Source organism: Pristis pectinata, chromosome 14, assembly GCF_009764475.1.
Source record: "Pristis pectinata isolate sPriPec2 chromosome 14, sPriPec2.1.pri, whole genome shotgun sequence".
NCBI lineage: Eukaryota > Metazoa > Chordata > Chondrichthyes > Rhinopristiformes > Pristidae > Pristis > Pristis pectinata.
The window spans coordinates 32,422,095-32,449,872 of NC_067418.1; the positions used below are offsets into that span (position 1 = coordinate 32,422,095).

A 27,778-nucleotide genomic window follows, 5' to 3' on the forward strand; every position below is an offset into this window, starting at 1 on the left:
TTGGGTACAATTACAAACCATGACAATATAGAGAAATTGATTTTAAAATTATTCCAACTATAAATTCCACCACACAAAAAACACAAATTAGGTACAGAGAAAGTTAAAACTACTTGTGCAAATAAATAAGATCTAAAAAAAACTTACCAGTTCTGATTTAACCCATGTCTTTTTTATAAGGTTAGGGCTAGGAGGCAACATGACTGGCTTGGAAGCCATGGGCCCCATTGGTCGCTTTTGCATTGGTGGACTTGGGGCAAGTTGCTGAAGTTATGTGCAGTACATGATGAATGATTATCCATGATAGATAGAAATGGAAAGCATAATTTACATGTAAATAAAAAAGTAGGTAATAGAAGTTTCATATCTCATCCTAATAAGTGACACTTGTTGAATGCAATATTACTCGATAACATATTCAAATAACCAACACAGCCTTTCACTGTTCATGTTAAAACTTAAACATTTTAACAAATTTTCTCAATAAAGCATTTCTAAAGAAGGCCTTGAAATGGAAAACAGTACATAGTCTAAGTCACTTATAGAAATGATCAATAATTAGGCAATTACATTGTTAATGCTTGGAAATAAACCTAAAATTGCATTGTACAGTAAAAGACTAATACTGAGTTATTTTCCATTGAATTGCATCTATCATTTGAACAGTAGCTCAATTACTAATGCACCATGCTTTTTTCCCCCGAAAAATCTTCGTTCTCAATGAATATTTTTTCCTATCCCGCCAACACGGATTTTTAAAAATAATATGACAATTAAGAGGCATGTATATCTCAGTATCTACCCAAATGTAGGTCTAATGTAGAATAGGGAAAATATGCTCTATGACCAATGTTCAAAAGGAAGAAATGTTATGTTGGTCACGAATCAATTTATTGTTCATCTGCTCTCCAAAAACTGCTAAGTTCATTGTACACCTTCCAATATTGGAATTTACTGCTGTTTATTGTACTGACATAGATCTGTCATTGATGCTAAGATTATCCCAGGTCTCCCTGATTACTGTACACTACAGTTTTGTCACATACCAATGGATTATTGGATGCAGATGAGATTTTGCTAGCATGAGATGTGTTCCTCATAACCTGAAAGGTGTCAAGACACATTTTAATCATCATTCTTAGAAATTTAAGTCATTATCATTAGTGATAAATCACTCCAAACACATGCAGTTTTCAAAGTAAGTAACATGCTGGGCACATCTGACCAGGTGTACCAAAAGGTAGAGCTCAGTTAACCATTCCTAACATTTATAATTATATGTGCATTTTAAATCATGGCTTTTAACATTGTTGAGTTTTACCTTTTGTGTTGCCAGTCACATTATAGTTGAAAACAAATATTCACTTCCATCAACACAAAATTCACACTTCAGCAAAGACAATCTTTATCAATGGGAAGAGGCCAAATAACAAATTGTACTGACTAAAATGATTTTCAATTTTACCATGCTGTCCAATCTCAGAAATATCACGTGCTTCACATACAATAAATTAAATACAATGAGATGCAGACTTATGTAGTTTAAAACTCATCCTGACCATAACAGCTCCAAAAATGCAGCACACACTCAGTGGTGAATTGATTTACTATTGTGGATTGCAGATTCAGATACTAAATTTGGGTTTGTACCCTCAGCATTCTGACTCGAAGGTGTGAATTTTATTTTCAGCTGACAGCTCATTTTATTTATAGCAGTTGTGTATTTCTGAAAAAGGTTGGCTAGTACAGTGTGCATTACAATGGAGTGGTTATTTTAAGATTGGAAATATAGAAAAAGTACAAGTTCTGAAGGAGGTGGCACACCAAACATAACAAATTTCATGATGATCAATACCTTATGACTGGTTGGAAACGAACTTTCACCAGTCCGGTTGTAAATAGGGCTGTACCCAGCTTTTGAACCAAAATTCTGTGCCTCCCAGTCACGACCTGACTCCACGTCAGGCTGTGAGTAATAGTTTGAGTTATTTTCCCTCGCTTCTGGAATGGTGGCTTGGGAACGAGTAAAGGCAATGGGATGAATAGGAACTGGAGGGGGGATTGGTGTAGATGGCAGTGGGGGTGCAGGAGGCAGAGGAGGTGGAATTGAAGATACAGGTGACATCTTTGAGCCAGTGTGGGATGTTTTCGGATGATGTGGTGACGGTGGAGGCGGAGTAGGCTTTTTCTGTGGTGTTGCGATTGTTGGTGATGGCATCTTGGATGGATGTGGTGATGGAACAAAGTGAGATGCTGGTGGAGGAGGTGCTATTCGCTTTGCTGGCTGATCAAACTGATCTAGGTTGATGTCATCAAGATCTGTGGTATGTAGCTGGAGACCACCGGCAAACTTCCGCACTGACACTGGAGGTGGTTGCGGTGCAGTTGACCCCTGTTCGTGGACAACAGGGCTATTTAAAAATTTACAATTTTCATGTGAAAAGCAAACAATAAAATCTTCACCCTATCAATATCCCTAACCAATATTTTAAGACACAGTCCCTCAAACATTTAAGTTGTTTTGATAGTTATTGTAGGAAAATCTCCTCTGAAATCTCAGCCTCATAGTTACTGTAGCACAGAAACAAATTCTGAACACAAAATGGTCCCAATATGGCTCAGTTTGGAAGAAAACAGAAAATGCTGGAAACACTCAGCAGGTCAGAGAGCATCTATGGGAAGGCAAAGAGAGAGATAACGTTTTAGGTCAAGGACCCTTCTTCAGAAATCTGATGAAGTGCATGCTCCTGTCTTACTGAATATTTCCAACTTCTGTTTCTATTTCAGATTTCCAGCATCTTCAGTTTTTTGATACTCAGTTTGGAAGAGTTCATCTGCCACTTAAAGTCAGAATAACACTAATGCTTGGGACTTTTTAAGCAAAGACAAAAATGAGCTATTAGCTATTCTGTATGTTTTGTAAAACTAACAATCTTAAAGAGATGATGAAGTTAGAACTGAATATACTGTATCTGAAATGCTCTTATCGATAATGGCTGGAGTTGGGGGGTGAATGGGGAGGAAAGAGCATTATAACCTTTCAGTTGGTGTCATTCTGACTGAAGAATAAGTGGACGAACTCACACAATAGATGTGAGAGTGGATCAAACAGGACAGAGGAGTTTAAGATGATGGCTGGAAACAGAAATTCTTGGATGATCTTGGAATAGTCCACCATATTGGCAGAGGAGAATGCAAGCAAGTATATCAGCCAGATCTAGTGAGGAAAAGCAAAAACGTTGAGAGCAGACACCTTGTCCAGAATAAGTTGAGCAATTATGCCAGGGATAAAATGCAAATGAAGAAAACATAGATTTTGCTGAAGATAGGGATATCAAAGACAGAAGTGAGTAGATGATGAAAGCAAAGCAAACATTATCTCCAACAAGAGAGAGTCTGATAACCTCTCCATAACATTAAATGGCATTATCACAAATGAATCTCCTAACATCAAGATCCTGGAGTCATATTGACAAGAAATGGACCAGTAATTAGCCATATAAATACTATGCTACAAGAGCAGTTCAGAAACTGGGCACCCTGCACAATAGATACCTTGAAACATAGCCACTATTTATAAGACTTGTCAGGAATGTGGTACTCTCCATTTGCTTGTTTCAGTCTAGCTTCAACAACACGACAGATCAGCTCATTTGTGACAAAGCAGCTGACTTGATTGGCATCCAATCCACCAATTAGCCATTCACACTTTTCATCTTGAACTCATTGCGGCTGCTGTGAATAACTGCAACAATTAACTATGGGTTCTTAGACAGTATCTCAAAAATCTTTGGCCCAGATTACCTTGATGGACAAGAGTAGCTGGGATATGTGAACAGCAGCACCTACATATTCTCCTCCAGTTTACACATACATCTTGAAAATATATGATTGATCCCTCACAGTTACTGATGCAAAATCCTCAAACTTCTTCCTTAATAGATGCAGGTCTTATCATAAGGACTTCAGCAATTCAAGAAACTGGTTCACTCCCACCTTCCTGGATCAATTGTGATGGACAAGAAGTTCCAGTCTTCCCAGTGATGACTACACTCCCCAGAAAAATAAATAGAAGTTGAACATCACTCATGCAGAGAATTTAAAGCCAGTTCTTTCACCTGGGAGCTTAGCTGATTCTACTGGGTCTACCAAGTCTAACAATTCTCCTCTACAGTGAGATTTAGGCAGCCAAAGGAAATTTTTTAAAAACTTTTTGCTTGGGTGAAACTAGATGTGCAGGAAGATAAATCCAAGTAATTAACCTGTAGAAAATAAGTCAAATGAAAGGAACATAAAATATACATTTGCAATTTCACGGAATTAGTACTGACCATCTAGATAAAACTGATGCAATGTTTTGAAAATGTGATCTTCTGTAGTTACAGAGGACATAGAGCCCAGTAATAGACTATTCAATCCAACTTGCCTACATTATCATTTATAATCCAATTCCTTCTTGTTTTTTCCTCTAACTCTACCAGTATTACCCTCAAATTTCTTCTCACTCATACATACTTACTTATTTCTAAAGACCTGTATTAAATGTCTCCTCAGTCTTCACCTTTTAATTGGAAAGAATTGCATGTGTGGTCAGGGGATGGCTTAATTACACTGACGAAGCTCTGTATCCACAAAGCGTCTCCCTGTACAATTGCATCATATGGGGTAACCAAAACAAGGCTTGACCACAGGAAAGCTGCATAATGACAACTGACTAAACTGCACCCCCTGGGATAAACAGTACAGTTAAGGCTGTCAAACATTCACAAACATTAAAAAAAACTATAAATATTGGCACCATGTAAAACATTTCAAAAACCTTAAAAACATTTACAAAGTACATCCATAGTCAACAATACTTCCTCTTTTCTTATTGATTCTTTTTGACTTTTCTCTTAATCTCTGTATACATTTGTCATGCTCTCCTCTGCTGCCCATGTACTGAGTGTATTTTCTTCTCTTTATAATCATTTTTTTCCCTTCTGTCTATTCATCCATGCATCTCAGTTTATTTTTTATTCCCTGTTTCGAAGCAGGATATATTTTTTTGAAGTCCACTGAACATAGTTTCATTTGTTTTCCATCGAAACTCTGCCAAGACCATTGCCCATTTTATTTGCAACCCCTCCAGCTGATTTTTCTTCAATCTATCATCCTGATCTTCACTGAATTTACTTATTCCTAATTATCTCCACACGTATTATAATCTGTATTGTCCAGACTTCCTCTACTTTACCTTTGTTATCTACTCTAGTTCATTCCTCACCAATACAACTCATCATAAATCTCCCTTCACTGGGCCTCTTACATATTTGTTTATAAAGAAACCTGAAATGCATTGTAGCAGTTCCATTCCCTAATCACATTCAACTACCTAATTAAACCTAGTAAGCAGGTCTTGACTACAGGCAAATATATTCTGTAGAGATATAGGGAAAATGTAAGTAAATCTTCATTGAATTATACCCAAGAATTCAAAATGAAGAAATAATGGTATTTTGAGATTTCCAATTTTTCTCACTTGAGACAGTTTTATTGACTAGTCATCACCACAAGATTGCCCTCATTAGTTGTAAAGTTATTTTCCCCATTACTCAAAATAGTAACAAACACTTCATGCAGAGCACAGATTTCTGAATTCCTGGATATCTCACACAACTATTACCTCAAGGGATTCATTCTCTGCTGAAGAGATTTGCTCTAACCGAGTCTGGCACAGCTTTTCCACCCAATGCTGAACTTTAGCAGATTCTTCCAAATCTTCCCGTTCTGTTTCAGAAACCTGAAGCAACGCACCAATGACTTAGCTCACTCAAGACACTTCAACAGATTGTTAGATATTTAAAAGTTCTTGTTATGTGGTGAACATTACTGAAAGAAGACACCAAGTTTAGTCAACTACCCTCTTTAAAATGTTTTCCAATGTTTATTTAAAAAGCAACCTTTTACACAATACTTAACTTAGACAAAAGTTGTTATTATTCTCACAATCAGTCAGTAGCCATTTTTTAAAGATTTGGTGCCCCAGATTGTTTTCTGAAATCATAACCTTCAGTATCTGCTAACTAGTATTTGCTGAACTGATTTTCTTGTCTCCACACCCTGTGGTGCTCCTTCCCTGCAAAGGTATGTGTGCCTAAGTCCTCCAATCCTTCATCCCAAGAGGCCTTACTTGGTAAACTTGACAGTGAGTAATGGCAGACCATTCAGTGCTATACCTATCTGATATTTAAGGGTTCTCAGTATCGTCAGGGATCATTGGACAGTGATCAGGAGTAGGAACCATTGATGACTGTCCCACCCTAACATAGAGATATCAGGACAAATACTTTGCTCCATTGCTGCTGATCAGTGATAGGGTAAATTCTGGAATCTAGAATGAAAGAGGTGATAATAGAACATCTTTAAGAGAATAATAGGATTGAGCAGAATCAATGTGGATTTGTGAAAGGGAAATTATGTTTGACTAATCTGCTGGAGTTTTTTTTCTTGGTGTGACTAGTGGATGGGGGTGGGTGGGATCAAGTGGATGTGGTATTTGGGGTTTTGGAAGATTTTCAGTAAGAAACCACATAGGCAGTTGGTAAACAAGGTTGGAGCACATGGAATTGGGGATAATATGCTGACATAGATTGAGCAAACATTGGGAATAAATGGATCATTCTCAGGTTGGCAGACTAGTGGGGTTCAGCTTGGGCCACGGCTATTTACCAGCTATAACACAAATTTGGTTGAGGAGACCAAATCTCAAATTTCCATGTTACTGAAGATACCAAACTAGGTGGAATGAAAAGTATAGAAGAGGATATAATGTATCCTCAAAAGGATATGGACGAGTGAGTAGGATGAGAACATTGCAGATGGAATATAACATGGTAATATATAGATCATCCACTATGGTACACAAAACAGAAAAGCAGAGTATTTGTTAAATGGAGACACAAGAGATTGCTTATTCTGGAATTTGGAGTATTTGTGAAACAGTGAAACATTGCATAGAGATTGGGTCAAGAACTCCCAGGTATGCTTGTACACAAGTCAATGGAAGCCAACATGTAGGTGCAGCAAGCAATTAGGAAGGCAAATTAGGATTTTCATCTTTAATATGAGAAGATTTGAATATAGGATGTGGGAAGTCTTCTTGCAATTTAATAAGACCTTGGTGAGACTGCATCTGTAGTCTTGTTTTGTTTCCACAGTTTTTGGTCTTCTTACCCAAGAGGGAGTGCAGCAAAGGTTCACAAGACTGATTCTAGTGATGGTAGGTCTGCCTTATAAGAGATAGAGTTGATAGGGACCATATTTGTTAAGAGTTCGGAAGAATGAGAGGAGTCCTCATTCAAACACACCAGATTCTTAAAGGGATTAATGATTTCAGAGTTTGGACAGGGCGTACAGCTTCAGAATATGGGGTCGGCCATTTAGGACTGAGATAAAAAATTTCTTAACAGAAAATGGTGATGAACCTATGAAATTCTCTATCCCACGTGGCCATGGAGGCTCATTTGTTTTGTTCAATCAATACAGAGAATGATAGATTTCTGGACATTAAGAGAATCAAGGATGTGGCTAAAATTGAAATTAGTGCCGAGTTAGGAGGTCAGCCATGATCTTGACGAACGGCAGGGTAGAATAGAATTAAAAGGCAAGATGCCTCTCTTGTTCGTATTTCTTATGTTCTTATCTGTCAACACGAAAATGGACAAGAGAATTGAAACTCCTTGTATTTTTAATCTGACCTATCATTGCTTTCAAGAATTTACTCCAGGACCCCTCCCTTTTAATGATGTCAGGTAATAGGTTCAGATCAAAGAATAGTTAAATGTGAATATATATTTTCATCAGGATAAAAGAACAAAAAGTACTTGTAGAATTTTTTCTACTTCACAATTTTATAAAAGTGGCATATAATGTCAATAAAATTGTGCAGCCTCATGTTTTTCTGTGCTATACAATGCAACCTTATAAACAAAAATCCAGTTGCTAAATGAGAAGGAATACATTGCACTCTTATAGAGGACATCCTGAAATTAAATTTAGGTTTCCCATGCCTTTGATATGCGTTTGCAAAAGTGCCACCAGGCACCCATAATGATAGCCAATGAGGTACAATGCTTATAGTGATGCTACTTGTGTGAATATATATAAGCCTACTACATACTGAAGAAGGTATGGGGTTTGAGAGCTATTTTGGCTTTAGTTAAAGGACAGATTATCTGGTGCGCTGCTGTGGAGTCAACATTCATCTTTTTGATAGATGCCTTCTTTTTTTACTTAGGATTTGATTGCCCTTACCACTTCCCTTTATTGCCAATGTCCCCAAGAACCCCTGATCTCCTAACTCGACTATCCAACTGTCTCCCTGATTCCCGGCATTTAGTCATCTCACTGACCACCCCCCTCCACCCCCCCACCCCCCAACATCAACTTCTGATCACTTCCTTGAACCCTTACACCTACCATCAGCCATCACTTCAGTGCCACCTCTAATTATCTCTGAGACTGAACCCTACCCACCCTGAGTCAATCATCCCAAATCATCAACCTCAATTACATCATGGATCATCTCCACAGGAAGCTCTTCCACTCATCCCATGGCCCTTCCAGTAGTCTCTCATGAAACCCTCCCCACAGTTGCAACCTTCCTTTCTACCTCAATTGGTGATCCGTGCCATCCTAATCCTATCCAACTCTTCCTTATACTCACCCACCCAAATTCCTGATCATCTCTAGTCTATCCTGCCTGCTGTAATCCTTCTCTAACCCTTTTCCTATTGCTCCAAACTTTCCCACAAAGTACTTTTCAGCCCTCTTCAATCTTCTGCACCCACAATTTTCACTCCCCCCACCACAATATTTCTCCCATTCTCTCCCCACGAAGATCAATCCTACCCAACTTAATCTTCCCCATGTAATTATCACCCTGCACTCCCTATCTGCCTCACATATTCCCCCTGCATCCTCTTTCCACCTCCACTACAGCTGGTCATCCCATCCAAACATGCTTTCCCCAGTTCCTCTGTAATTCTACAACTGATCCATCCACTGCCAATCTTTACTCTGGAACCGCTCCATCAGAAATGAGTGATTTCAGCCCGTAGCTTAGACTAGATAAGCTCTGTTCTCTTTGGAGCAAAGAATATTGTGAGGAATTCTGATGGAAGTTTATGCTGGAGGAACAGTATCTCATCTTCCCTCTAGACAAGTCAATACTGAATTCAACAGTTTCAGACAGCTAGCATTCCCAGTTCGTATCAGACTGGCCAGATCTGATGAAAGGTAATCAGCTTGTAATGTCAATTCAGTATTTCTGTTTTTACAGATGTTCTCTGAACTGATGGGTATTTCCAGCATTCTTCAAACTTGAGCAAGAATAATGTGAAGAGCTATGGGGAATGGGCAAGGAAATAGGACTGATGAGATTTCTTTATTAGAAGTTAGATGCAATGAATGGTTTCTTTCTGTGCTATAATAAAACCACCCTATATCACCTTCCCCTTACATTTATTCCTCCCTCTCCTACAGTTGTCCTCCAAAGTTTGCACCTTCACTCATCTCAATTTACACACAAGAATCCATAATCCACTTCCATTCCCAACCATCCTCTTTCTAGTCTTCCCTCACCCTCCTCTAACTTGCTTTGCACCCTATAGCTGGTCCCCAACTCAGGAACGAGTTTAGTTGTAAAAATTTATTCTACCATGGAAATCTATTCTACCTCAGGTCCAATGGAATATTGAAATCTCAGGTTTTCACTCAAATTTACACAGCTTTCCAGTGGAATGCCATAGTGTGTTTTGTATTGTTTAAGAATGAAAAGTTTATATGCAACAGGAGATATATATATAAATTTAACATGGATTACCTGTTGTTAATATGAAAACTTGACAGCAGCAGACTGAAATCAAAAATCAAACTGGTGGTTCCTTGAATGAGTACTATTGAAAACCACTAGGATTATAAATGATTAAGTGTAAATACACTCTTTGTGGAGGCTTCTGTAACAGCACAGAATTCAAGTGAGTGCTCTGGTTTCCTCCCATATCTCAAAGATGGGGAGGTTGGAAGGTTAATTAGTGTGTAGGCAAGTGATAGAATCTGTGGGGAGTTGATGGCAATGTAGGAAGAATAAAATGGCAATTAGTGTAGGATTAATGTAAATGGATGTTTGATGGTAGGCATAGATTTGAAGGGCCAATTAGCACAGGTGTATACCCCTTCAGCAATGTACTTATTTTAATGCTGTGTAACCCAAAACTCTCCATAGTTGCTTTGAAACAATATACAATGTGGAGGTCATTAAGTAAATTAATCAAACTAGAAGAATGAAGTTGGATTTTTTTTCTCATTTAAATTAAGATGAATGCATATCCAGCAAATAAATCCAGCTAAGAATGTTTTTAATAAAAACAGCAAAAAGCTCATTGCACAAGATAATCTAGCCTTTCAAATTAGTTTACGCAACTTTAGACTTACAGAAAATAATCAACTGATCAACTTTTACGTTAGCTCTAGATAGTTAATGTTAAATGTTCATGCAACAACACTTCTCAACAAGATAGAAAGCAGTTGCATTCTAATCCTTGAGGATCAAAGAAGTGTGATACGCAAGTCAACACTTCCTCTCGTCAGTCTGCATAGCCACAGTATATTCCTCAATTAGAGTCCCCAGTTTAAACAGTGCAATTCTGAACCTTCCGTCTCCCAATACATGTGCCCTGTTTCACTCTCCTTGCAGTATTAATATTCTGGTATTGTCAAGGTTGCCTCTCATTTGACAGCTCAGCTGATACCAAAAGCTTTATCAAGATACAGTAGATTACAAATAATATTTTTGTTGTATGATAGATTAAAATGCTGTCTCTAATGAATAATATTATAATCTTGCCCCAAAAGGTTCTTGAATATGCAATTGGACCATTTCATTTCTCTAGATTCCCTGACAACTGTTTAAGTATAGTATTGAAATCACAGTCATCCATTTGACGATTTGCAGTCCCAATGTACCTCTTGGACGAGTCGGTTTATTTTCAATTGTTTTTCTTTCTCCAACATTTCCTCTTTCTCTATGGCAAGTTTCTGTTCAAATTCCAGTTCTTTCTTATTCTTCCTCTGGTCAAATAATATCTCAGCCTTGGACTTCTTCCTCTCCTTCCCTTTCTAACAAGGTTTAACATGCAGATATGTTCGTGGAAAAACCATAAATAACACCCACTGCAAACCACTCAAAAATTGAACCAGACACACCCACAGAAAAATAATAAAGCATACAAAAGCTCAGAAAATCAAATACTCATCAATGAACCTATGCAAAATTAAAAACACGCACACTTAAAAGACAGAGGAATAGTTCAGAAATTATTAATTCTCTTTTCCTGCCTCCTCTATCTCTCTAATGATTTATTGCTTCCATTTCAGGTGAAAAGAGTATAGAGTTGTCATATTGGAGAGTTCAGATGGTCATGCTTTTCAGTTTAGGTTGTAACTGCAGCCATTCAGACTTGTTGAATACTAACTGCTCACAATTCCTCAAGTGACCAGTACCATTTAACATCCTTAATTCTTATTGCTCAGCGCTCTTGTGAAGAGGAATACAAACTGATACTCCGGTGCAATCTCAATGTTAGGACCAGAAAGGACACAAACATCTGAGAAGACATGACTGGCAAGGAGTATATAGGGAAAGCTAATGCCAATGGAGTCTTCTTCCTGACAAAATTTTAGATAAACGACACCCCATTTTGCCAGAGAGACAAGCAGATGATCTTCAATCCAGACGTTGACACTTGTTAGATTACATCAGTAAGTGAAGGACTGGAAGTATGTCCATATTATGCACAACATGACAGTTTGACTAACTTCAGCCTAATCTATTCTGTTATCTCCATCAGCTTGGCACTAAGATAACAGCAGCAACAGAAATGAACAGCAAGAAAATAAATATGGAAGGTTTTGAGGACCCCTACAAAGATAAGAGAAATATAGCACTGCAGATGCTGGAATCTAGATGAAAAACATATTGATGCTGGAGGAACTCAGCAGGCTAGGCAGCATCTGTGGAGAAAAGCAAGCGGTCAATGTTTTGGGTCAGGACCCTTCTTCAGGCAAGTCATACTGTTTGCATGCCTGCAATGGACATCCTATTCTGAACTTTGTCACAGCAAGAAATTACCAGGTGAACAGAGGAAAAGAGTCAAGGATCTTTGCAAAGTCTCCCCACTAATTCATGCTAATTGCTGGCTCGTGGTCACTCAAATTAGAAGAGCAATATTTGGGGTGGCATTGAAAACTTCGAGTCCATTTAACGATAGTTAACAGAAGCCCAGCATTAGTAGTGGAAGGAGCATACCACCTTCCAAATGACCCATCCACCCATCTGTGTCAGTGTCTGTAGGTGCCACATTGATTTCATCAGCTACCTCAGGACCCACAGAACTGAAGTGGAAGCAAATCAACCCCGAACCAGAGGGATTACCTCTGAAGATGAAGGTCACTTAATCTGATAACATTGTTTCAAAAATGTTTTAAACATGCCAAACCATATAGTTGTTAGAAATTTTGATAACTACCAATTATTCATTTGTCATTAATTGTTAACTAATTGCAAACATTAGAGGTTTTCAGCATCTCTGCGCAAGAACAAAAAAAAATCATATTTAGTGAAATTTACCATTACATTTTTAAACACTGACAGCAGAGGTCACCAGAGAAGTGTTATCTTGTATATTATGCAGGGAAATTAATCAGACATTGGTCCATTAAAAATTAACTGGTATTAAAATGGACACTTCAAAATTGGATGAGCACTGAAAATAAAGGGAAAAGTCATGTTCCCAGACAAGATTTATATTTCTGTGTAAAGGTTTATCATGAAAAAGCAAAACGAAAGAAAGCAATGAGGTTGTTTATACATAAAATGAGGACCAAATTTTACATTGGATGATCTATATTACTTGTTTTTTCTTCCTTAAAAACTTTACAAATTGACATAATTTCATCAATGAATTAGTCAATGAGTTTTGTCAAGTTCAAAGTAGTATTTTTAAATTTCAAATTACAAAGCTTTGAATTTCTGTGAAAATTCATGACGGGGACCTCCACAACTTTTCATAATAAATGAAGGAAACATTAAGTACAAATATGCTGTAGTGCTTTAAGAAAGACTTAACGAGTTACTGAGGAGATTATTACAATGCATGTGGGATTCTAATTACAGTCTCCCAAAGCTTGCTTTATTGCCTTATGAGATCAAGCCCAACATCTTAGTTTGTTTCTGCAATTAATCATAAAATATATTCTCAAAAGAGTTTTAAATCAATGTGAATGGGGAGGCAATTATGTGAAGTCATTCTTTTTTCCTACTGTATTCCTACTGCACATTAGTTTTGGCAGTAGATGAACATACTATTAGATATCTACAGAACTACATTAATATATGCAAATTGGGGGTCTCCGAATGTACCCAGGTTCCCAAAGACATTTCAGAAGTTAACTGCCTCTGAGTGAACGGTCCAATATATTGCATGCAGAACTGCAACTACCTGGAGCTGTTGATCTGGAAGAAAGTTGATGTATACTTTTTAAAAAAGCTAAGTAAGTTAAAGAATAAACCTTCACTGATGTGACAAAAAAACACTGAGATCCTCTATATCTCACAAGAAAATTCTCACCAGGAAACCTCACTCCGCAAGTCCCTTCTCATGTTTGGCCAGCTGCCAGCAGTTCACCGCCCTATCCTGAATGTCCCTACCTAACTAAAAGCTGGGTCTTGGCAGTGATGGACAGGCAGGTGACCAGTCACGTTCAACTGCAGTCCAGTGGTTAAAACATGCTGGTCCTCCAACAATGACTCAACACAGGAGTCTTGGCTTCCTGCTGCCAGCTAAAATTCTTTTGTTTCCCGTTTGCCCCCACCAGATTTAAAAAAAAATCAACAGAGGTTAGGAATACGTGAGCCATAATTTCTAGTGGAACAATGAAGGGAATTAGAAGATTCTCTGCATTTTTTCTGACTTCCTGTATGAATCAAGCAGTGTAGAAAAGTATCAAATTAATTCTCTTTTCTGCACTTTGCTGGTTTTGATTGAAGTGTACTGAAGTGACACTCAATTGTGCTCATAATCACTGTCTAGTATCTGCAGAAGAAAATTGCCCATGGTAGTCTTGGGAGACAGAATTTGGCATGCTGCAGCTCCCTTGCAGTTGACTACATGCTTAGGAATCATCTTTAGGCTCCCTCTTGAAAAATAGTACCTGTGTGAGAGAGTGTAGGGGTGCCCATGGTCATAGAACAAATCATGAATCAGTACCTTCAGAAAGAGGGACAGTGCTATATAGACGTGGAACATACATTAAACAGTGGAGAGCAGTACATTACACAAGAGCTAACATCCCAGCGGGCCTACTTGGAAAATTCAGTTTCTACGTTGTAATGCTAATATTTTGCTTTAAGAATGTGGCTTTCAAAATGTTAATGTTCTGTTCAAGTGGGAGATTATCTGATTTAAATCCACAAATTAGTGATGAGACTAGAATAATTTGCGATATGAGGGGGGTAAAACAATGGAACAGGGTAAACCCAAGTGGCAATGGATGACCAGGAACTGCAGATGTTCAGATTATAGAAATTGAAAGTTGATGCAATTGTCTAAAATTCTTAAGAAAACAGAAATACTCGATTTTGCCAAACAATGATAAAAGCTGAAAAAATAACACTGAATAACACTGAACACCAAAAATAGAAACACAGCAATTTAGGTCCTAATCACAATGTACTTGAAGCACTGCTAAGCTTTTGAATTGCTGGGGTTTAGAAAACACCTAGTTTATCGGAATAGATAAATAATGATATGGTGTTACTTCTCACTTTACCACGAAGTGAGCTATATCATTCAATTATTTTGATTACTAAGTGCTCAAGTATTCAAGAATTCTTCTCTAGACATTCATTAAGTCACATCAAAGTGATGAAATGGATTTTTAGAAAATACTTGAAAGGTAAACAGCACAATGAGAAAGGTTTGAACCAAAAAACTCAGTCCACACAGAATAAACACGAGCAACCTCTCACACCATCACCAGCCTCTACCTTCCGTGTGGTGGGATATTTGCCTTCGTATCGATAAAACCAACCAATTGCTAAGAATGAAAGAAAAACAATTCTGTTAGAGTGATGATACATGAATGACTAAACACAGATTTGCAGTCTGCAATGAGTCTGCACACAAGTTGAGGGGATATAGCTCTTCTCGAGGTAGCCAGACTTACTTCAGAGAATCAGATGTTGGAAATGAAGAATTATTAACCTCTGTGGAATGCTGAACAAACTAATACCTAAAACTTACTATAGATCTTTTCATCCCTTTTCTTCATACACATAATTTTCACTTTTTGAAATTAGATGCTTTGGAGCTAAATATAGATGTAATACACATGAACACTTTTCAACATAATTTCTTTATGTTAATGCCTACAAAGAAAACACCATGTCCCAGAGCGTCCTGTCAGTGCTGAGCCACGAGTAATAATCACCAATCCATGAGATAGTTCCTAACTTATATTTTTCAAATCCTAGCAGAAAAGGAAACCAACACGAATCCAGGCAATAGGCCTGACTTAGCTAGCTGTCAAACCTGTCAATTACTTTGGCTGTTTCTCAATTCAACTGGTATCCAAAACCATCTAAAACATTTAAAAGTTACTAAATAACACACAATTAAAAATGTTCAAGTTAAATATTGTTTCAAAATATAAACAAAAACAGAAATGCACTAAAATCACCCATGAACATTAAAACAATACATTTAATAAAAATAATTTAAAAAGCTGTTGATTATCCTAATGCTCGCCTTTTCTCTTACAGCAATTTCTCGCCATCCAAATCTATGGAGAAGCTTTCCATGCACCTGATCTAACATGGCACATGTTTTCCAGTTTTCCAAGCATGAGGACTTTGAAATTGTATCTTTGTGTAGTGGTACTGGACTCAATGTTGAAGTACAGTCAGGACACCACTGGTGGGAGTGAGCAGCAAGTTTGGCACTTTCACATTCCTATAAGTGCATGTGCAAACAATAAGCTGATGGCACTCATGCAACACAACAGTTCTCGCTGAAACACTGGAACTTTTTCTGGAACATCAAGATCTGTGTTTTGGAAGCTATGACAATATCTAAGATTGCAAGTTCAATAATTAATGATCGTCACATTATAAGAAGACTTTATTTATTTGTAACCACAGAATTAATGTATATTCACAGACACTTTTAATTGCTAGAAGATAGTCATATATTTTGCTGGAGCAATCTTGTGTGCCAAATATTAACTTCGTACGATATAGTGTTAGTAAATGGATGTCATAGACGTGGTTGAAACAGAAAAAAATTATTTACAGTTTGTTGACTGTTACACGTGGTATATCAACTTAACCTAACACTCCTTTTTGATTGACAGGTGGAATTTGAATACAGCACACAATCTCAGATCCTCAGCTATAAAATTATCTGGCAAACCTGATCATTTATCAGCTCCGTAGATGGTTCTGTCAATTCATCCGTTAATTGAGAATGGTCATCAGCCTTTTTGTCTTCTGGGAAAGAAAAGTAATGGAAGGGTAGAACAAGATTTTGTTTGAAATATGTATTCTGCTCCTTCTGAGTCAATGATGGCTTTAGAAATGTTACAGAAATGTGCATGTTAGATCATGTTGATGTTTGATCACATTTCTAATCAAATAAAGCACTGTGATAAAATACACCACAAATCCAATAATATTTTTACTCCATAATCTTCTTAGCAAAAATTACTTCTAATGTAAGCCAGAGATCACTTGTGATCCGCTTAACCTTCACTTGATGATTTTGAAAGGTCTATTGCCTTGTGGTTTTACGTACCTTTACAAAATATTAACAGTGCAGAAATCTGGTCCTTTTCCAACTATCTCAGCATCAACGTGCATAGAAATAAGGTTATCCTATCTTCCATTCAGTATATAATACAACTGAGTCATTAAGCAATTCTTAATCATGTTTTTTCCCCCTTTCTCATTAGAAGATGTGGTTTCTCTGTTCTACAACCTGTTGTAAACCTGAAGTTTCATAGTCAAAGCTTTGTGATTGCATTGTGGGAAATCAGTCTTGCAAACCTCAGGACTCCATCATGAAGTTGAAAGAATATTCCAGAGAGCAAATGTCAAATATGAAATTAAGTGGGATTGTTGTGCTCTTAAAAAAAAGATTCTGAGCAAAATTAGATTCCAGGATGATATTTAATAATGCTATTTTCTAAGTGAAATATATTTGTTGTATATTCAGATTAATTACCACAACAAGCATGGATTTCTTCTCCCAGTTTATCCTTCGTGCATTGATTTTGAATAAACCAAATGATATTTCTTTATGTATGATGCACAAACACAACTCTCTAAATCAATTTAGTATCACAGGCTAAATAATCAAGATACAATTAGCAGTTTTAAAAATAGCCAAAAGCTGTTCCATTAAAGAAATCTGGCAGTTTCACAGAAAACATATTTTGCTTCTGTCATTTATAGATTTGGTTTTAGAAGGAATCCAGTTGAAGTTTCTCCTTTAGTAAATGTGAAAAGATAAGAAGCATACATTTTAAAAAGGATTGAATCCTGAGACTATGACTGGCAAAACATCTCATAATACTTCATGTTGATGTCCTTATTGCAAGAAAGTGAATTCAAAATGTGAATGAATATTTTCAACTTTTAAGGTACCTAAGATAATATTTTTATGTTAAAAATTGTTTGGTAAATTAAACATATTTATTTTCTTGACTCATTTTCTTTCTTGTTATATCTATGACTGAGAGTCAGGCACAAGAGCCTACAAATTCCTTGGTGCAATAAAAGGCAAATTAAATCAAATGTTTTTGTCAGTGGTCTCTTCCCAGGATGTCAGCTGTCAGAAGTTGACAAGGGCAATCCATATGTAATTCCACCCCCCACATCTTGGTTCTGCAGTTTACATTCCCAAATAGAGCATTTATAATGGAAAAAATTAATACAAAGGTAAGATGAAATACAACTGGAAATAAACCTTTTTAGAGGAAATGCATGCAGACAAGACATAATTTAGGATATGTAGATTGAAGTTTTACTCAATAATTAATCCTGAATTGTCATTTATCAGCATAAATAATGAACAATTCCAGAAAAAAAATTGGCTCATGTCATAATCACTGGCTTGTTGTGAGATGTATAAATCGCAAAGCATAGCTTAACACCAAACATCAGACACCTCCTCACACCTGTCTTTGGACCATGACCCCACTGCTGAAAATCAGGCCATTGATGTCCAGAAAATTATGGACTTTATTTTCTCAGGATACTTTCTCTCCACAGCCCCACAGCCTAGTAGTCAACCAGCCCTTCACAGCCTGATTCGAACTCCTTCTCAAGACCCACAGAAGGACTGTTTAGCCTGGTTTTGCCAACTGAATCTATTTCTTTCAACCTTGATTCCATCTTTCCTCCCCTGGTCCAGTCCCTTCTCACTCACCTCTGTGACACCAGAAGTTATAGAGTTGTACTGCACAGAAACAGGTTCTTTGGTCCAGCAAGTCCATGCCCATCATTGAGTACCCATTTTACATTAATACTACACCAATCCCAATTTATTCTCCCCGCGTTTGTATTAGCTCCCTATATTCTACACTCACCTAAAAATGAGGGGGAATTTTACATTGGCCAATTAATCCACCAACTTGCTCATCTTTGGGATGTGGGAGGAAATCACAGCACCAATGGAAAACCATATGTTCACAGGGAGAACATGCAAACTCCACATTGGTAACACTGGAGATCAGGATTGAACTCAAGTGCTGGAACTGTGAGGCAGCAGTTTTACTAGCTGCACCACTGTTATTCTGATGACTTTTGCCACTTTGACAGTATGCACAAAGGAGGCCTTTAATTCCTATGAACTGTACACTGGTGTCACAGTTTCGTGAGTTTGAGTTTGCACTCTTTTATTCACTATGCCCCTTGGCTCTGCGTTCCATACTTTGATGAATATAATTAAGTGCTGATGTGTATTACATTTCAGTTCTGCTTTGAAAAGCAAATAATAAAATTCAAAATTTCTATGAGTTACCTCAGAAAGGTGACCTTTTTTCATTAATAACATTATATTGCATAAGTATATGAACCATCACATCTTGGCTACCAAAAATGATCCCCGTCAGATTTGATTTATCCATTGCAGTAATATTTGTTTCAATGACGATATTAATCCAATAATTTATTTTATTACATAGAACAGTACAGCACAGGAACAGGCCCTTTGGCCCACAATATTGTGCCGTACTAAATAAATTAGTAATCAAATACCCAACTAAACTAATCCCTTCTGCCTACACAATGTCCATATCCTTCCATTTCCTGCACATTCATGTGCCTATCTAAGAGCCTCTTGAAGGCCCCTATCGTATTTACCTCCACCAGCATCCCAGGCAGTGCATTCCAGGCACCACTCCCTGTGCAAAAACCTGCCCCACACATCTCCTTTGCGCTACCCCCCCTCACCTTAAATGCATGCCCTCTGGTATTAGACATTTCAACCCTGGGAAAAAAGATACTGGCTGTCTACTCTATCTATGCCTTTCAATCTTTTAAACCTTTATCAGATCTCCCCTCAGCCTCCACTGCTCCAGAGAAAACAACCCAAATATGTCCAACGTATCCTTATAGCACATGCTCTCTAATCCAGGCAGCATCTGGTAAACCCCTTCTGCACCCTCTCCAAAGCTTTTACATCCTCCCTGTAATGGGGCAACCAGAACGGAATACAAAACTCCAGATGCAGCCTAACTAGAGTTTTATAAAGCTGCAGCACAACTTCCTGACTCTTGAACTCAATGCCTTGACTAATAAAAGGCAAGCATGCCATATACCTTCTTTACCACCCTATCAACTTGTGTAGCCACTTTCAGGGAGCTGTGAACTCGGACCCCAAGATCCCTCTGTACATCAACACTGTTGAGGGTCTTGCTATTAACAGTGTGCTGTCTCTTAACATTTGATCTCCCAAGGTGCAACACTTCACATTTGGCTGGGTTAAACTCCATCTGCCATTTGTCTGCCCATATATGCAACTGATCTATATCCCGCTGTATCCTACAATGGATTACAATGCTGCAATGAAGAGCAGGTGACACTAATTCATGTTGTATTTAAGGTTGCAGTTTATAAGAAGCAATAATTTGGCAAATAGCAAAAATGAACAAATTACCATGAGTTCTGAAGAGGAAATGGATGGTCCTGACTACCATTCTGTCTTATTTGTGGCCAAGCTGATTGTGCAGCTCATTTTTATATTCCAACAATACTAATATTTTTGAACTTCAACTTGGCCTTGGAGAGGACATCAGAAAGGAAACTAATCTCAGACATGTTTAGTAACATGAATTTGGCATTACACTTATCCTTTCTTGTTTCAGTGCATGGCCTAGTGTAGAACACAACTCACTATTCAACTGAGAGCAGCAAATTGAAGTAATCTTGTTAATTTACAGCCACACAATTCACTACCTGACAAGACTTCCGAATGTGACTGAAGTCTGATAAACCAGTGACTAGATTTTCTCTAAATTTTCAGAACCTGTCAAATCCCTTACAACATTTGCAAATATGAAACTGAGGAATAACTTTTAAATTGTGTTGACGTTACTGATCGATTACTATCATAAATTAGGATAAAAGTCTGATTTTCAGGCTTAAATAGATGCAAAGCATTTCAAAAAGATATGCATACAATATACTCACTGACAAATATGAGAAGTGTTTCTTTAAGTGAAAATCTGTAAAAGTATCTTACTTTCACTTTTTGGTGACAGCTGTGGAATTACATCAGCAGTAACTGGCTTCGGACTTTTGGGTTGTTCATGTTGTCCCCAGTCTTCATCCCATTCCTTTTTAAACTTCTGCTCTTGTGCTTCTATCCTGTGAGCAATACAAGTTACATTACTCCATAATCAGAAGAAAAACAATTATGTTTAGCATAACCTTCAGTTTCTTTGCTTTCAATCAAGCAGGAAAAAGTCATAACGTGAAATAAAGAACGCCAATAATTGTAATGGTTTTCACATTATTCAGCTGAATCAAATTGACTATTTTTGCTGATAATATACCTCGTGTACCTTAAACATGTAGTGCTCCCTCAATAATGCTTGTTTTGAAGCCAGGGAATAATGAGATGTTTTGTTGATAGTTAATAATTTTTATGATTATGTAACTGTAACTAGAATGCTTTTGCTCAATATGTTTTGCTGAATGTGGGAAATAGAACGGTGAAAATAAGTCTTTCTATTACTAATACAACGTAGTAGCATCTAGATCTTGGATTTTGCCGTCATTGTTGTTTGTTTGCTACATGATCATCAAGGAGAAAATGAACACAAGCACCTGCAGTGCTCTCAGAGACAATGTTAATGTCACTCATATAAACAGAAATCTTTGCTCAGAGCATTTTCAGGCTCTCTTTGCTGAGGTATGTCACATAATGATATTTTGCTGCTCACCATTGCACTGCAGAAGCCAAGAAAAAAATAATCACAACTGGTGAAATGAAGAACCTATTGTCAGTGAGATTTTGCATTAACACTATCAAGGGGTATTTGGTTACATTGCTGAGCTTCCAATCGTTCAGGCATTCTTGTTGCCACCATGTTCTTGCAGCTATGTTCTTGGAAAATTTCCTTCCACAAGCCCCCTTTCCATAAGGAGGTTGCCTCCTGTATATTGTTTCTCAGAATCCTGTGCATGTTCCATCCCACCCCCAATCATCATAGCACACACTTGTGCTCATAACAGAATTCCTCCGTGGCTGAATGAGTGCAAGCACTTGTAATGTAGTGTGACATTTCAAGGGATATTTCTTGAGTTCAAAGGGAAAAGATGCCACTAAGGCAAGTAATTCAGCCCCTAACGTCTGTTATTCTTGAAACAGTAACATTGAACAACAGTATCAATGCTGGACTAGTTTCAAGTAGAGGCATAGAATCATACAGCATGGAGACAGGCCCTTTGGGCCAACTGGTCCATGCTGACCAAGATGCCCATCCAAGCTACTCCCATTTGCTAGTGTTTGGCCCATAACCTTCTAAACCTTTCCTATCCATGTACCTGTCCAACTGTCTTTTAAAAGTACTGCACAAGAATTTATAACAACCACTATGAGGAGTAATAAGGTATTAAGTCAACAAATGGAACTAAAAGCAGAGAGATTGCTAGGTTTTGATGGCCTGCACCCAACATTTTTGGAGGAAGTGGCCACAAAGATAGTGGAAGCTGTTGGTTGAGATTTTCCAAAACTCACTTGATTCTTGGAAAATACCAATCGGTTGGAAAACTGCCAATGTGACTCTATTGTTCAAGAAGGGAGGAAGATAAAAAGTAGGTAATGAAAGGCCTGTTAGCTTAACATCTGTTGTTGGCAAGATGCTGCAGTCTAAAATAAAGGAAGAAATAGCTGGTCATTCAGAGAAGCTTAATGTAATCAAACCAAGTCAATATGGTTTTGTTTGACAGATCTTGCTTGACAAATTGGCTGGAGTTCTTTAAGGATGTACCAAGCAGAGTTGGTGGCGGTGAATCAGTAGATATAGTATTTGGATTTTCAGAAGATATTTAACAAGAAGGTACAGTATGAAAGTCTGATACACAAGATAAGAGCACATGGCATTAGGGGAAATGTGATGTAATGGATTGAAGACTGGTTATTGCATAGAAGAAAGAGTCAGAATAAATGGGCCTTCTTCACACTGATAGGATGCACCTCAACTTGGCTGTTAATTATTTATATTAATGACCTGGTGGAGCAGGCAGAATGTAAGGTATCTAAGCTACACCTGAAATAATTTGCACAGGTTTTGTCCCCTTATTTAAAAAAGGATATACAAGCATTGGAGGCAGTCCAACATAGATTCACTAGCTAATTCTTGGGATTAGAGGGCTGTCTTATGGTAAGTGGTGAAACAAATTAGACCTCTGTTCTTTGGAGTTTAGAAGAATGAGGGGCGATGTTATTGAATCATACCTGATCCTTAGGGGGAAGAGAGGGTAGATGTCAAAATGTTTCCACTAGTGGGAGAATCTCAAATGAGGGTACATATTTACAAGATTAGTAGACAGCCATTTAAGTCTGAGGCATGTAGGAACAACTTCTTGCAATGGGATTGAATTTTTGGAATTCTCTATTGTAGAGTTATAGAGGCTAGACCGTACTTAAAGAGAAAGTGGATATTTTATTGAAATATCTGGGAAATCAGAGTTATGGGGAACTGGCACAGAGTTGAGGCCAAGAGCAGATCAGCCATGATGAGATTGAATGGTGGGGCAGGCCAGAGGAACTGAGTGGACCTCTTCAGCTCCTGTTTTCTTTGTTCCTTTGTTCTTATATTCATCCAACAGCACTGCTTTGAAATTGACATCAATGGATTTTGCGATTTTCTCTTATATACTTTTTAAAAACAACTTTAAAGGGATTGTTATTGCGATTTTAATGGCAGATAAACACCACAGATAAATTTCTATGCCAAAATGTCTCTGGTAAGATATTAGTTGAAAGTTTTCTTCACCCTCCTACGTGAATGTATATGATACCCACGGCACTACTTGAAGATGAGCAGAAGTCCATGTCCAAGCCAATTCCTGTCCCTCAATTAATAGTTCGAGTGATTATTTATTTCTATGCTTTTTAATAGAACATTGTTGTGCCTCATTTCCCTAGACTTCAATAGTAATAAATTATTTGTGGGGGTACTTTTGGACAATTTGATATTACTGAAAGAACCCAAATGATTCAAATGCCATTCTAAAGATTGGAACATCATTTTTTTTTGCCAAAGTTATTGGATTGTGTCAATCTATCATTGCAGATGGTGATTTGATAGGTGTTCAAACCTAATGGGTGTTAAGGCTTGCCTGCCATTTAACTCATGAATAATGTAAATGTAAACAAATGAAGATGGATCTGCATGAATAGATTAACCAAAATCAGAGAGATGCTCATTCCATTTAGGCAAAGCAAATGGTGGGATTATCATTTAGTTTATTATTGACTATATTTGTTTTTCATTAGTACCCCTGGTATTTTTTGATATATTTCAATTACTTATTTTGGAAATCTTGGCTTGAGTAATACTGTCCATTGATGACTGTTTTGTTAAATCCTTCTTTATTTATCCTTTATCATGTTTTTTTAGGGAGAAATTTAACTTAACTTTGTCTATTTCTGAACAAATCATTGAGGGTGGAGGTCAGTTTTCAGGTCATATTCTTCCACCTCCCTGGTGTACAGTTTGTCAAATCAGTAGTCAATGGGGACTAGTTGTGCAAGGACTTAATTGAAATAGGCTTAAGAGGCTGGAGGTGAAATCTGGGGCCATAATTGTTTCCTTAAATTCACTTTTCAGGTTCTGAGCATCACAGACTGCCCAGCATTCATTGTTGCTGAGAACCAAATGGCTTGCCAGGCCATTTTAAAGGGCAGTTAAAAATCAACCACATTGGTGGTTCTGGTAAAACAAGAGACTGCAGATGCTGGAATCTGGAGCAACAAAAAATGTTGGAGAAACTCAGCGAGTCAGGCAGCATCTGTGGAGGGAAATGGAGAGTCAATGTTCCAGGTTGAGATCCTTCATCCATTTCCCTGCACAGATGCTGCCTGACCTGCTGAGTTCCTCCAGTATTTTGTTTGTTGGGGTTCTGGTGTCTGGTAACAAAAGCAGATTTCTTCCCAAAGGACATTTGAGAATCAATTGGGTCTTTACAACAATCTATTTTGTGGTAATCATGATTCACAACTTTTGTTTTTAAATACTAGATTATTAAATGAATTTAAATTCCATAGCTGCCACAGTGGAATTTGAAATTGCAGGTACTTACATTACTGTTATATCCATTGATCAATTTCCTTCCTATTGATTTGATATAATTAAGTGACTTGTTATCCATTACAACTAACCCGAGTTGTTCCACTTTATTGGGTCAAACTTAGATTCATAGCAGAAATTTTAAGTTGATTGCGATGACTTGACAATGATCAGTATAGAATTTATTAAGCAACTCAATGTGATTCCTGCCAATAAAACTCAAATCTATTCAGTTCAAGGCTACTTTTTCAATACACATCAATAAACAAGATAATTTCCCATTAAGCAAGTACATTGAGGGCATAATGTATGCAAAAGGTTGCAGCAAACAAAACCTCTCTCTGCTTGAGCAGCTTTAATGTTCTAACCAATGCAATCCATGATGGCCAATTATGTTGCAAAATTTTTGCACTGGCTTACAATCTGCCTTTTAATATTCCCTCAAAATCAATATTGTGAATAAAAATCCATAGGTTTGTTCTTAGTATCTTAAAAAAGGCATGCTTTATATTTCACACATTAATATGAACACTCAGAGTAATATAGAAAAACTCCAGAAAACTTTAACAGGTGATTAAAACATTGAGGCTTTTGCAATGATTCTGCTTGTTGAGGGAATAACTGAGCTGGACAGCTCAAGGGAGAGTCATTCAAGGCAATCATAAAGAAAGATAGGCCAGGATTAAGGGTCAGGACAGGAGCATATTTGGTGATGTTTTCTGTAGGAAAATTATCTGACAACACAGTTTCTATATACCCATACTTATACATGGCTCTGGAGGACATTTAAGAAATGTGGAAGAATTTTTTTTTGTAGAGGGGGGGAAACAAGTTACGTAGGTATGATTAAACATCTTATTTTATAACTTCAAATGAAATTTTGATTCTACTGAGGCCAAGCATGACACAGGCCTTAAAGGGAATTATTCAAAATGAAGTTGGAAATTTCTGTAATTTTCAAAATAAAATCCATTAATTGGAAAAATTCAAACAATAATGAACAAATGAGAATCCTCTGCTCCAATCAGTATGTCTCATCTAATGGGGTATCTTTTTTATTACTATACATGTGATCTTAGAACTGCATGATAGTGGGTAAGATATGTTTATGGTTTATTCAACAATTAAAATGCAGATCACAAGTTGTTTTTAAAACGCCTTTACCATCAGTCAGTATTTTGGAAAAAAATCAGGAATTCCAAATAAAATACTTACTGTTCAATTTCTTTTTGAAATCTCTCTTGTTCTTCAGCAGTTTTCTGTGACATTTCCAACTTTCTTCTAAAATATGAAAAATTGTTTCAAAATTACATTACTTTCTTTTAAGTACACGTGCAAGATTAATAACCATGTGTTGAATAATTCGTGCAATAGCTCCTTATTTTAATTAAATCATTCTCTCTTTTGTTTTTGAGGGTGCCTAGTGTAAACATTTATATTTTTCCTCGTTGTCATACCTCCTGAGGTGTCACTTGCCTCATGATTCTATGATAAATATTGCAAACAATCTTATAGAAGATTACCAAAGACATGATTCTCCATTACATTTTCCCTTCATTACTAGAGGGATGCATGACATCCATCTGCATCTCCTTAATGTGATGAGGGATATTAGGTAATAAGGGTCACAGAAGAAAATTAATCCTGAAATTTTGCACTCAATGACAACCAATACCAATTGCATTATTTGTTCTTCAAATGCAGTCGCTAACTTAGCAATCATAGTATATGTTTTGCTGACCATTTGAAATTACTATTTTTTCCAGCAGGGTGTGAGTTTCAGTGTACTGCCTATCTAATGATGTTCTTTGAAAGAGCCACAATGATAGCTGTCCTATATACAGGCCATCTCAGGTAACGAATGGGTTCCATTTTTACAGATATCCATAAGACGATTTTTTTCCATGAAAATACACAAAAATAACTCGATATGGTAATCTTACCTCCACAGTACTGTAATGAATAGCATCAAAAGCACATAAGACTGATAAGAAAGAACAATTACTAAAAAGTGGAGAAGGACAGGCAACTAGTTCTGCTTGTTCATAGGAACATACCAGTGTATGTACAATTGGACTTTTGAATTTAATAATATTATGGGAGCTCGTTTGTATGTAGGCGTGTCCATAAGTTGGGTGTTCATAACCAGGGGACAGCCTGTATAAAGTTCCAACAATAGAAAGATTATATACAATGAACACTGTAGAAGTTATAGAGATATAGAAGTGTAGCAGATTCCTCATCTGAATCCACATTTTAGCAATTTATGTAATATTTAATTGAGTATAATACAGCTCCAAAAAAAAAATGCTTCTGCCATTCAGAACGATGGCAACAGTGAAGCCACATACCTTGCAGCCCCTCAAGAAGTTCCACCATTTTCCCAGGGAGCCCCTGAATGGCTTGGAAACCTGGTTCTAGTTTCTGCAGGCTTGTTATTCTACCTTGTTAACTATAATTCAAAAGCATGCTGTTGCTTCTTAGGGGATTTAGGACAAGGTAATATTGCAAAAGGTGCTGTGTAAATTAAACATGTTCCTTTATAACAGTGTACATGAATGAAACTATTATTCAATCCTTATAAAGTGCTTCTTGTAGAATAATACAGTAGTGCATTTGATATGTTTACTGGTAGCTACATTTGGGTAGAGAAGAATTATCTACAGTGAAAAATTACTGTATTCAACTGTTTGCAAGTGAAAACAAAATGAAGAGGGCATCAGGAATTTCAAACAATCTGCCTTAGCTCAGATGATAGTATGTCAAGAAACTGAAGTTTCTCAACATTATTGAAAACTGAACTGCTTGTGTGAAGCACTGGGGAAAAACTGCCCTATTACAGGATGAAGGCTGCCATTTTCTATTCTGAGCACGTTCT

The 27,778-nt window shown here is 37.2% G+C and overlaps 1 protein-coding gene across 1 annotated transcript in view; it reads right to left on the reverse strand.

Moving 5' to 3' along the window:
* Positions 1-27,778, reverse strand: part of ush1c (Usher syndrome 1C) — a 141,449-nt gene that overhangs the window by 56,770 nt on the left and 56,901 nt on the right. Inside the window, 3 exon segments of the mRNA XM_052029288.1 lie at positions 16,512-16,588; positions 20,844-20,968; positions 26,116-26,181. Coding sequence (XP_051885248.1) covers positions 16,512-16,588; positions 20,844-20,968; positions 26,116-26,181 — 268 coding nt within the window.